This window comes from Mus musculus, chromosome 13, assembly GCF_000001635.26.
Source record: "Mus musculus strain C57BL/6J chromosome 13, GRCm38.p6 C57BL/6J".
Classification (NCBI taxonomy): Eukaryota; Metazoa; Chordata; class Mammalia; order Rodentia; family Muridae; genus Mus; species Mus musculus.
In genome coordinates, this window is record NC_000079.6 from 43,047,129 (window position 1) to 43,060,125 (window position 12,997).

The 12,997-nt window shown below is 42.1% G+C and overlaps 1 protein-coding gene across 12 annotated transcripts in view; it reads left to right on the plus strand.

The window, feature by feature from the left end:
* Phactr1 (phosphatase and actin regulator 1) overlaps positions 1-12,997 on the plus strand; it is a 458,153-nt gene that overhangs the window by 366,755 nt on the left and 78,401 nt on the right. For 7 of the 12 annotated variants that reach the window (XM_011244395.3, XM_006516905.4, XM_006516906.4 and 4 more), the window contains 2 exons: positions 10,051-10,218; positions 12,443-12,649. In XM_011244395.3, coding sequence (XP_011242697.1) covers positions 10,051-10,218; positions 12,443-12,649 — 375 coding nt within the window. The remainder of the gene's footprint in view (positions 1-10,050; positions 10,219-12,442; positions 12,650-12,997) is intronic. The other 5 variants (NM_001302635.1, XM_030247227.1, XM_030247226.1 and 2 more) reach the window with 1 other exon arrangement.

Sequence of the window (12,997 nt, forward strand, 5' to 3'; positions counted from 1 at the left end):
GGGAAGCTGAAATGAGAATCCAGAACAAGCTCGACAGTAGCTCTGTCTCTGAGGGGAAAAATAATTGACAAATTCTTGCATCGGGCTCCTCTTACATGTCTTTTCAATGATAATTATTCTCTTGAACACAGCCTGGAGTCATTGTTTTATTTTATTTTAATTATAACTCTTAATGATCATCAGCAAATCAAAACCTGTTTGCACTGTCATGAGTGTGAGTGTAAATGCTATCATATATGTGTCCCCAAAGAGGATACAGTTTAGCTAACACTTCCAAGTTGTCATGTGAAACTTGGATACTATCTTCATCAGATGGATGGATGCATGAATGGATGGTGAGTTGTAGGTAGAAAAAGATTAGATAGATAGATAGATAGATAGATAGATAGATAGATAGATAGATACTTAGATAATGGATAAATGTTAGGTAGAAATAGATGATACATACATACATACATACTGGATAGACATAGGTAGAAATAGATATAGATGATAGATAGATAGATAGATAGATAGATAGATAGATAGATAGATAGATAGATAGATACTTAGATAATGGATAAATGTTAGGTAGAAATAGATGATACATACATACATACATACATACATACATACATACATACTGGATAGACATAGGTAGAAATAGATATAGATGATAGATGGATAGATAGATAAATAGATAGATAGATAGATAGATAGATGGCTATAGGTAGAAATAGAAGAAAGAGAGAAAGAAAGAAAGAAAGAAAGAAAGAAAGAAAGAAAGAGAGAAAGAAAGATAGAAAGAAAGGAAAAGAAAAAAGAAAGAAAGAAGAGAAAGAAAGAGAAAGAGAGAGAGAAATAAATATGGATAGATGTAGGTAGAAATAGATAGATAGATAGACAGACAGACAGATAAAAGAGAGAAGAGGATAGAGAAGGGAGGAAGGGAGGATAATAGAGATAGAAGAGCAGAAGAGAGGGGAATAAAAAGGAAGAGAGGAACAGAGAGATAAAAAGAAGGGAGGAATGAGAAGTCAGAAGAAACATGGAGACAGAGCTGGCACATAGTAAATTTCTGCATTGCTATTTGAAGGGCTCTTATTATTGCCATCATAAATAAAGTGTCCAATATAGTACTTGGCATTGGAGATGCAGAAATATTCGCTCCTCTCCTTGCTTCCTGCCCATCTTTCTGCTGTGCTCAGAGGATTTTTATAAAAGGAACAAAAAGCTCTAGATCTACACTAAAACTTTACAGAATTTTTTTATATAAAAATTAAAATTTTATTCATAGTAAGCCAGAAATGCATCAATTTACTTCCCAGTTCTTAAGTTTTCTATCCAGAGTCAAAACCTAGATAAAACGCTTGGCCGTTTAGTTCATCTCTCCTTTAGGCTGATTTGCAAGTATTGGTGGGGGGGGGGGGTTCTTGCATCTCTTAGCACCCCAGGGAATGAAGATCTGGAAATTTGGTGTTATCTAATGGAGTCCATTCGATTAAAAGGACAGAAATGGAGGTCCCCAGAAGTGAAGTAACTTGTGGCAAGCTAGTAATGGCAAAGATGACACAGACGTCCCCCTGCTCTGAAGCTGGGCTGCTTTCCAATCTACATGTTATTTCTCTTCCTACGTTTGTCTTCCAAAAATGAGCTGGGGTTCTCACCAGCACACAAACATCCAAAGAACTTGTGGTTCAGGACACAATTCCTTCTGCTGCCTCTCTGTGGCTCCTTCCACTTTCTTCTACCTAAGATGGGAGAAACATTCTTCTTCAGATTGCTCAGGGTGTGGGCTCCACTGAGGTGACCAAGGTCACCCTTCTGCATCTCTGTACCTGTGAACCATTTGAGAGATGATATGAATAGGAAGTCCAGGTAAGGTCTTGTGGTGATGACTAGAGCTAGCTGGTCTTGAGGCAGTCGCTAATGAATCTGACACTCTCCTGCTCCCAGGCTAAAACACCTCAAACCACCCAGCAAGTGACAAAGTGTACCTTGAATTAACACCAGTCTAGAGAAGGAAAGAAAGCATAGCTTGAAGGACCGTCATGGGGACGTGGGGCTGCATCTTAGTGATGGACTAGCTCTGTGGAGAGTCAGGAACTGTGTGAGAAGTAGGAACACTTCAGGAGAATTCTTTCTGGCAGGAACCAAGGAATGAGAAATGGGCTTTTCTTTTTAACAAAATTTATGGGGAAGTATTTTGTTTTGATTTTAATTTTGCATTTAAGTTAATAAGGCTTCGTGTACAGTTTTATATCTTTTTGTCCTGATTATAAAAGTATTCTCTTTGATAGTTTCATGTGTTTATATGATGTATTTAGATCATATGTAAGCTCGGTTCCCCTCTAACTCCTCATGTATCACCCACATCCCCCTCGAAACCTCACATCTTCATCATCGTTGTCTTCTTTCTTCTCCTTCTTCATCTCCTCCATCATCCTCCTCTCCCTTCTTCCCACTTTTTTCTATAACCCACTGGGTCCAATTATTATCGCCCCTATGCTTACAGGTGTAACACCACCTCCCAGAGCATGGCCAACCTACCATGGGCTACAACCCCTGAAGAAAACTGACTCTGCCTCCCCCCACCCCACCCCCGGCAGCCATCGCCTGTCTGTCAATGGCATCATGAGCCCCTCCTCTATCCTTGTTGGAAATATTAATAAACGTATGTAGACTGAGGAAACAGTCAGGAAGGTGTTTCCCAGGAAAGAATGGGTACCTGAGCTTGAACGCCAGAACCTACACGAAAAGGCCTCGCACCGTCCACGCTTTTGAATCCCACAACTAGAGACATAGCAACAGGCAGATCTCTAGGGCTTACTGGCCAGTCACCCTACTCTCAGGAGCTCCAGGCCAGCCAGAGACTCTGTCTTTAAAAATAAGACACAAGAAAACCCTCAGAGTCAACTACCATGTGTTCATAGGAGCTCATAAAGACTGAACTGCCCACCAAGGAACCGGCATGGGACTGACCTAGGCCCTCTGCACATATGTAACAGTTGTATAGTTTGGTCTTCTTGTGGGACTCCAAAGAGTGGGAACAGGGTCTGTCTCTGACTCTGTTGCCTGCCTTTGGGAACCTCTCCTCCTACTGGGTTGCCTTGTCCTTCCTTAATAAGAGAGAGGGAACCTAGTCTTACTGAGATCCCATGGCTGATTGATATTTTCGAGTTGCCTTCTTTTTCCAAAGAGAAACAGAGGGAAAGTGGATGGGGTGGGGAGAGGGACTAGGAGAAGAGGAGGGAGGGAATCTGTGGTTGGAAATGTAAAATACATACATACGTGCCTACATACATATACATACATACATACATACATACATACATACATACATACCAAGGTAAAAGGTGCCTATAAGGAGTTGACCTCTGGCCTCCACATGCACATCACACCCCTTCACCCACATACTCATAAAGACACATTCACATATAGAACACACAAGCAATAGGAAATAAACATAGACATAGGGGAGAAAGTTAATGGTCATTAAACTCTACTTGCGTTACGCCAGAATCCTTTCAGAACTCTGGCCTCCTACATGCCTCTCTTTCACTTTCATGTCACTGTCACCAAGGTGTGCATATTGTTCTCCAGTCCTGCACTTGTAGTTGACACTGTTTCAAACACTCTCTCACATATCAGTGTCACCCACACGGTCACTTCAGTCACTCACGCCGGATCTCATTCCCAGAAACATTACACATTTCCAAAGCGTCACCTGGAACTTGATTTTGATTGACCTGCACCAACACGCACCCTACTTCGAATATTTTGTTCTGTGGTTGGCTATATTTAGTTCGTATTTTCTCACTAGTCTACCGTTTTCCCCTTCCTTTTGCAGCATTCCAGTTTGTAAATTAAAAATCAGAGAGTTGTGAGACTAAGTCCAAGCCATCCATCGGGCGTCCCTCTTGTGCAGCCTGAATAAATGTATATGTTTCTACTGTTCTGGGTTTTTGATTCATTCTAGTTTGGAGTTTTATATTTAGATTTTTTTATATATATGGAACTTATTGAAGTAATGGTTCAATATATTCACGTGAGGGTGTATATATGCAAAGTAACTCGTCCCCATACTTCTGTCCAACCGTAATGAGCAAGGATTCTTTAATCCCACTAGAACATCATGTGCAAGCATAACTTTTTATAAAAGCCATAACATCATAACTTAGAAAATCACCTTCCATGATGAGCTTAACTTTATTAAAGTTTTTTGGAGTTAAAACTGGCACTCTGTGTTGTTGTTGATGATGATGATGATGTGGTTGTTTTATCACATTCCAAAGGATCATGAACTCTGCACCTTCTCAAAACAAAAGTCCCCATATTCAATGGTTTTTAAAAGTGGAAGATGCTGGTATGCCTGTATCCATGGGTACTTTACTTTCTGCTACCCATTCTCCATGGCGACATTCATATAGAAATAATTTTTAATTATCTTTAGCTTTGAACAAATCTAACTGATCAGAATCCCCCTTCTTACACAGTCCAAGACCTGAGCCCATGGAACAGTACCTCCCACATTTAGGGTGGGTCTTCCTATCCCAGTTAACCTAATCTAAAACAAGACCTGAGCTCATGGAATGGTGCCTCCCACATTTAAGGTCTTCCCACCCCAGTTAACCTAATCCAAAACTCAGTCAGACACATTCAGTATCTGTTTCCATGGTGATTCTCTAGCCCATCACCATGACAGGATGCCAATATCTTGCATCCTTTCTCCTCCTCCAGCTCACATTTTACGAGGAAACACATGATTGTGGATCATCATGTGCCATTTTAACCATCAGTGCAGATACTTTTAAAAGGCATTGTAAAACGTCAGAATAACTTCTAATGGCTGGTTCACTATTTCATCCATAATAAGTAAGATAATAATGACCTGGGTAGATACAGGGACAAAATAACCCAGCTGCTTCATCTGAGTCATGGAGACGTGGTATTTCTTCTTGGGAGTGCAGCATCAGGAAAGTTCTTCTTTCTGGTGGTAAAGGTGCTTGATAAACAGTACTTAGAAGCAGCAAGAAGACATGGAGAATAGTCTTGGAGTTAATCAAACTTAGAATTAATAAGCACTGAGTTTGTTTGGAGATTCTAGAATGAAGCATAGCCCCCAACTGGAGACCAGTCCTCCTCTATGCAAGGAAGGGTGTCCTCTCAATGGAGCACACAGTTTTAGGAGAGACATATGGGATGGCAGGGAAGAGGACACCCACCTAGTCAGCCAGATCAAATGTATCCACCCAAGTGACCAATGGAGTGAGAGATGTCACAATCAGATTGCCTTCGCATCCCTCCCAAGCATTAAAAATTACCAGCTAAATGCTTGGCTTGAAAGTGGTATAGTATATGATGTTGGTTACACTGTTTCCACTTTAGTGTATGTGATGAAATGTAATAATGTAAATATGTAAGTGTTACTTTAAGGAATAACAGCATAATTCTTTTTTAGTATATGTATATATTAATTTATTTACTTCTCAAGCAGCATGACTCTCTCTAAAGAAAATGATTCTTTACTTTTGCAACTATTCATCTTGGTCATAATTAAGATTATAGATTTATCCTATCTATTGTGTGGTTTTTGTGTCAGAGAGAGAGAGAGAGAGAGAGAGAGAGAGAGAGAGAGAGAGAGAGATAAACATGCAGATGGATGGATGGATGGATGGATGGATGGATGGATGGATGGAAATATATATGGATACTGGGTGGATAGATGAATGGATATGTAGGTATGGTGTAGAGATAGGAAGCTCAGTACATAAAGATACTTAACATTGTTAATATTGAAGACCTTCCCAGAAACTATGTGGTCTACAAATTGCCGATAGCTGTAAAGTAGAAAAACCTTTGGATAACTTCACAAGAACCATTTATGTGTCCATAGACATTAGAATTCTAATTGCAGAAAAACCCTATGTAAGGTGGCCTTGTCGACTTTGTTTTCATAATTCTATAAAACACTGTGATGCCTTTGTGATTTAAATATCTTCATCATTACATTTTACAGCACATAGTTAAGTGGGAACAATGCAAGCAACATCATATACTACACTACCTTTAAGCTAAGCAATTAGTTGGGAATTTTTAATGTTTGGTAGGGATTTGAGGGGCATAACTAAGTAAACATTTAGAATAATTTCTAAGAGAATTATAATTGAGCTCATAATGGTAAGATTTTTTTTTTAAAGACAATTTTTAAAGGCTTTTTAAAAATGTGTATTGGTGTTCTGTCTGTGTGTTTACCACAGGCATGCAGTACCCACAGGTGCCAGAAGAGGGAGTTAGATCTCCTACAACTGAAGTTACAGACCCATAGTTAGCCACCATGTCAGTACTGGGAACTGAACCTAGGTCCTCTGGAATAACGACCAGTGCTCTTAGCCACTGCATCATGTCTCCAGCACCAACACACACAATTTTGCAATCAGTAAGACCTCAGCCATGAAAAGTAGTCACAGAAAGAGGAAATTGCTTCTGTTGGGGAGGCTGGGGGTGTCGTCAGCATCTTTTACTTCTTTGTCTATTTTTTTAATGGAAATGTGTATTAATCAGTCACAACGATGAAAATTCTCAAGATAACCCCCCTGCAGAGTATCTCAGGACTTTGTGACCTAGCAAAAGTCACTTTTTCATCCACTGGAGCTCCATTTTGAGGGAGTGGAGGCATCCCAAGAAAAGAGAGCCAATTGTCTTCTCGGTTGGCTAAGTCCCTAGGAAGACTGTAAACTGGCTTCTTTTTTGCATATATACAAGATATATAATTGTTTAATGATGTTTCTATTTTTACTTACATCATATAATCCATTACTTAAGATTCTACACGATTATTATCTTACTTTTTAAGAATAATTGAGAGTAAATTATATCATATTACCATAATTGGTAAAAATTTCTCCTCCCAGGATATTCATATCTGCTTCTTTATTGCTGTTTAAACTCTAGGAAGTTAATCAATCCACTTGGAAATATATGTTCCCTGAGCAAAAACAGCTTACTACATTGCAAATAAAATAGAGCATTGATGTTCGAACGAAAGTACACAAAACTCATGCCTCATTTATTACGATGAAATATTGGTGAATCGAGGCTAAACATTATAAACTCTTAGTTGTTTTTGTATCATATAAATATTTGTGAATATGTTCTAAGCAGTGACTTCCTTAATGAAATCCAGAGTCACAAGCATCACCCAGACAAATGCAACTGCAGCTGCACCCTTTATACCAGAGTTACCCGTGTGGTAATTTCAGATCTAGACGCAGGCAACTGTCATTCGACAGCATCAGTCATCCAAAAAGCCAAGTTTGGTGATTACAGTAAGACCCTCTCCTCCTCAGGTGGCCTTCTCTGGGGCTGTGAATATGCTTGGGACATCAAGCATCAGAGTGGCCTCCTGGGACCACCGAATGACAGCTGTGCCACCATCCTACCAACTGGGGATTTCTAGCCGAGCCACTTCTCATGGTATCACATTGAACATGATAAATAAAAGCATGTTGAGAAGACTGGGCTACTATAGGGTCACATTAACACAGCACAGCTCTCCCCGTCTTGCAGATTTGCAGCGCAGCTGTGTAATCTCCAAGGCATTGGCCTTAAGGTCCTGCCCTGCTCCTGTGTTCTCATTAACTAGTGGTAACCATATCTTTCATCTCCATGACAATAGCATCTACTACTATTCAGGATATGCAGAAAGGTTGAGTGAAAAGAAGAAAATGAGATCCAGCGTAGCCCTCCAAGGCCACTACTTTGCGGGACTGTCTGCTTCAACGAGTGTTTAGATATTTCTCCTTTTTTAAATGTGTATAGAGGATCAAGGTCAAACACTGTAGATCCTTGAACTATGTACTGCTTATGACCTGTTGGTTTCATAAAGTACTCTAGCAAACATACATTTTATTGAAGGCAATTCTGATGGGGTAGACTGAAGGATTTCCATGCTATCCGGGTATCATAGATGTATAAAATCACAACATAGACCGGAAAATTCTCTCTCTCTCTCTCTCTCTCTCTCTCTCTCTCCAGTTTTAAGTCAGGCCATTGCTTTACAAAGATCTGTTTCTGAGTGGGCACGACTTTATCTTTCATCTGGGTGTTTATTCATCTGACTGAATTAAATCCTCTTGAAAAATTAATTTGGCTTTAACGCTCAGCTATCTAAGACTCCCTGGGTGTCGATGAAATCGTGCTGGAGGGAGTTTTGATTCAACAAATGGCCATTGAATGGGAGTCTTTGATCCTCCATCTGGGGTTGTCAGCTCTAGGCCCACTGGGGGACTGAGCTTCAAGCAGATCAAACTTGACATGGTCTGCACCAAAGAATTCTGGTACTTCCCAGCTGCTTCGGGCTGCTACTGCCCGTTAGGTAGAGAGTGCAGATTTTCCTAGACACTCATTCACCCCAAGAATATGATGAGGACAGGGAAACAGTCTCCTTCCCTGCCGGGGTTGCACATTCCCACTGCGTCTTTGCTCCCTAATGCTTTTTGGGCTTTGTTGTTGTTTGGTGTTCTGTTGTTTTTCTTTCACTGAAAATAGATTTTTTTCATACAATATATTATGATTGTAGTTTCCCTCTCTCCTGCCCCCTTCCTCTCCCAGTTCCTCCCCACCTCTTCTCCCATCCAGATCCACACTCATTCCGTCTGTCATTAGAAACAACAACAACAACAACAACAACAACAACAAAAAAAAAAACCAGGTATCTGAGGTTCTTTGTCTCCTGATAGAAAGTAGAAGACTTTGTTTCCTTGGTGCCCTCCATCTCCTCCAGCTTTATACTCTTTCTGCCTCCTCTTCTAAAGAGTTTCCTGGGCCCTACAGAGAATGATTTGGTGGAAACATCCCTTTTAGGTCTGAGCCTTCCAGGATCTCTCAATCGCGGCATGATGGCTGGCTGTGGGTCTCTGTGTTTGTTCCCACTTGCTACAGGAAGGAACATCTCTGATATTGGCAAAGCAAGGCTCTGATTTATGCATACAGCAAATGTCACCACAAGCCACCTTATTGATACCTTCCCTTAGCAGAACATCATCATCTGTGTCCCCCCCCCCCCAGGTCACTGTCCTATCTAGTCTCAGGTTCATGGGCCACCCAAGCAGCATTGGGTATGGGTTCTATCTCATGGAGTGGGCCTTGACTCAAATCAGATAGTGCTCTAGCACATGTCACAGGTAGGTCACCATTATAGACTAAAGGTTTTGTAGCTGGGTTGGTGTTCACCTTTCTCCTTTGGTAGAGTGCAGGGCACCTTCCAGTACCAAATATTTGCTTTTAAAACATGCACCTTCAGTAGGGGTAAAGGCTCTATGTAGGTACCAGCTTGACTTCTCCATGTTCAATGAGTTGTATCCATATTGTCTTCAGCAATAGGGCCTTACTGTCAGTTTGTAGAGAGCTACTAATGGCCTTTTAATATTTTGTTCACTGGTGTAGAAATTCTCCATCTTGGGTCTCCAGTCTCTGTTGCCTGCTAGGTTCCTATATCTTTCTAAAAATTTAAAGGAAAAAATAATTTTTCTTAAGAAGCATATGGGCTAGGAGACGCTTGGTGGCTAAGAGGCCATAAAACATCCTTGCAGAGAGATCATAAAACATCCTTGCAGAGGACTGGAGTTTAGTTCTCTAAGCCTACATTGGGAGACTCACAGCTGCTACTCACTACAGCTCTGGTACCATCCTCTGGAGTGCCTCCCTTTTTGGTCTGTTGTCACCCAAGCAGCCAAGGTGCCTCTCTCGGGAGCAATCCTAATGGGCACAAAGAGGAGTCCCTGCCAAATGATTGGCATAGCTCATGTCATGATAGCCTGTTCTGGTCTCATAGGACACACCCATGCATAGACACAACTAACTACACATGATTAAAAATTCAGTAAGTCTATGTGTATAAATTGTTTTCCTCTTAAAAGGCTTACTAAATGAGGCTCTCTCTAAAGGTACAATCAAGTGCAAATAGTAACCTTGATAAAGATGGTTCAGAGCATCTTGACTTGTTAGCAGCCTTGAGTGTCACTGTGAGGACAGACCTTATCTGATACTACCATCTCTTCCTTCCCACAGATGGAGAACTCTCTATATCAAATGAAGATGACTCCCTGGAGAACGGACAGTCCCTGAGCTCCAGCCAACTCTCTTTGCCTGCTCTGTCGGAAATGGAGCCTGTCCCAATGCCCAGGGACCCATGCTCATATGAGGTGCTCCAAGCTTCAGACATTATGGATGGACCAGGTAATGACATGGCACAGGCCTGGGGTGGGTCCCTGATGTCACAGTCTCCTGGCAGGACTTGGGATGCTCATTTGAACCATCCAGAGCATGGATACCTAGAAATGTCAGGGAAACTGACCACACAGTTTGTCTATACATAACTGAACCTAGGAAAACACAAATGCTATTTTCACGGGATGCTTTATAGTTAGTAAAAGCACTTTTTGTGGCATGCATCACTTTAATTATTTAAAATTATTGTAACTTGTTTTATAATATTGATGGTTTAAAATCTTGTTTGTTTTCTGACACTCACCTTTGTTAACATAAATCAAAAGGATTCTATCTCTCTCTAAGCCTGTCTAGCCCAACTGCTCCAAAGGCCTGACCACACCATTTAATTTCTAGTCCCAATATACCCATCAATAATCATTCCAGATTAGTAAATCTACTAGATGCAGACAACTGGCATGTTTGTTAAATTGTATACAATTTTCCAACTAAGCTGGAGCCTGCCTATAGATGGATTTAGATGCCTTTTGATTATTTGCCTCTCTCTTTGGTCCATTGTCATTCAGTGGCCAATTTGCCTCTCTCAGGAAGTACAGAGACCTCCTAGTCAACCCAAAGATAATCTCTACCAACAGAGAGGCTCAGCACATGGCAGGAGATGGCCTGTTCAAAGAGCCTCTAGGACTACCTGGAGTGTGGGTGATAAGGTCCCGTCCTGGCGCCCCTGTATGTGGCATCCATGTGTACACATTGCTCACATTTGGGGAAGGTGAGAGACTGTTTTCCCAAGTCGGTTCCCACACTTACCTGTGGGATCAGGCCAGCTATTGTTCAACAAGTAATTAGAACAATGTCCCTTGCAGTGGGGGAAAACTCTGGGTGTCCGGGGTTCTTTGCAGGGTTGTACTGCTATGTAGATATTATTTCTTCCAGGGGAGAAGGAAGGCAAGAAGCGGGGAGAAATCCTGTATAAACTCCCTGCTTGTAGCAGTCATGGAAAGCAGGGGGACAGACAATCAACGGAGCCATAATTTGTTTGTCCTTTAGAATGTTAAGCAAGGATATTTTTTTATCTCAACTTCCCTTGAACCATCCAACTTCCCATGCTCCACTGGAAGCTGGCAGTTAGGCTGTTTTAGTGAAATCTCTTACCCCATCAGACTCACAGAGTTATACTGCTACTATGTAGATTACCAGCACAGAAGGAAGCAGTGGGTACCACCCCATGACAGCTCAACCAAAGAAGAGATAAGTTGCAGTAAGATGGTGAGAGTCAAGGTGCTATAAGGTTGCTACAGTGCTTGCATGGATACCCTGGGTTCAATCCCTAGTACCATGTACTTAGTCCTAAGGCAGGGTGGTACGTGCCTTGGAATCCCAGCACTCGGGAGGTAGAAACAGGAGAACTGGAAGTTCAAGGTCATCTCCTGCTACAGAGTGAGTTTAGAACCATCCTAGAACAGAAGAGACCCTAGAGAGAGGAGTGTGGAGGGAAAGGAAGGGAAAAAAATAAAGATGATAAGAAGTCTGACAATCAGGAAGTAAAGGAACTGGACAAATTAAAAGGCATAGCCTTTGCACATCCTCTGCCTTGTGAGAACGTACAGAGCCAGGCTAGGCAAGAGTCTGCCCTTCGAACTAGAGCCCTCATTGAGACCCTGACTCTTGGTCCTGACCATTCCAAAGATTAGAGGAACAGCCACCAAAGTGTGAGGGTGTCAGCTTTGCCAGATGCCACTGGTATCCCAGACCAGAGAGCAAGAAGACCCATTGGACAATACCAGTACGAGTTTGTGGCCTGTCTCACTCTTCTCTCGGCAAAAGAAGAGTTTGAGGAAGTTCTTTTCCGTTTAGGGGACTTGAAATCCTTCTTCTACTCCTGTTAGCTGTGCCTCTGGTCTCCTGAGTCACTGGGTAGAGCATCTGTATTCTTTGGATGATGCAGGCTCAGTTTGAAATGGTGACATTTTTTCATGAGAACATGTCCTTGCTCTTGCTCCTGCTCCCCTTCTCTCCTCCTCCCCTTCTGCCTCTCTACACCCTATCTGCCTTCTTGGCTTTCCTTTGCCCTTGCTTTATCTTTCTCTCTCCCTCTCTGTGTTCCCATGATGGCCTGCAGCAGGTGGCACTCTGCCGTCATGTTGGCTTTCCAGCGTCCCTGTCCTGTGTCCCCCAGCTGGCCTGCACTGCGTTCGTGTAATGTCTCTCGTGTATCATGTGGTTGTCCCCTCAGTGTCTGAAGAGAGTCCCTCTGCCAGTGAGTCTGGAGTCCTCCTGTCCCAAGATCCTTCAGCCAAACCAGTTCTGTTCCTGCCCCCCAAAAAATCTGCTGCTTTCCCTGGAGACCATGAGGAGACCCCAGTGAAACAGTTGTCCCTTCACAAGCAGCCCCCGGCCCTGCCTCCCAAACCCACTGCCCGGATTGCCAACCACTTAACAGGTAAGTCCAACATCTTCCGAGGCGCACGGCCCCTCCCTCCCTCCCTTCACGGGACAATTTTTACTCTCTCATTCTTTTTATCTGAGACCTGAATACACATCTCTGAGAAGACAGCCCCACTGGGTGTTTGGGTATTTGTACGTGCTTGTTGGTACATGAAGTCACGACCAGGATTTATGTCTCTGTGTCAAGAAGCATTTGATATGCAATTGCCGGCCATATGCTAAGAGCCTTCGGTGTTATCTGTCGTCTGTGTATCTGTAAATATGTACATTGTATTTATGTGACCGATTCAAGATTATCGCCCATCTGGGTGAATTAGAATCAATGTCAAAATGTTTACACAGA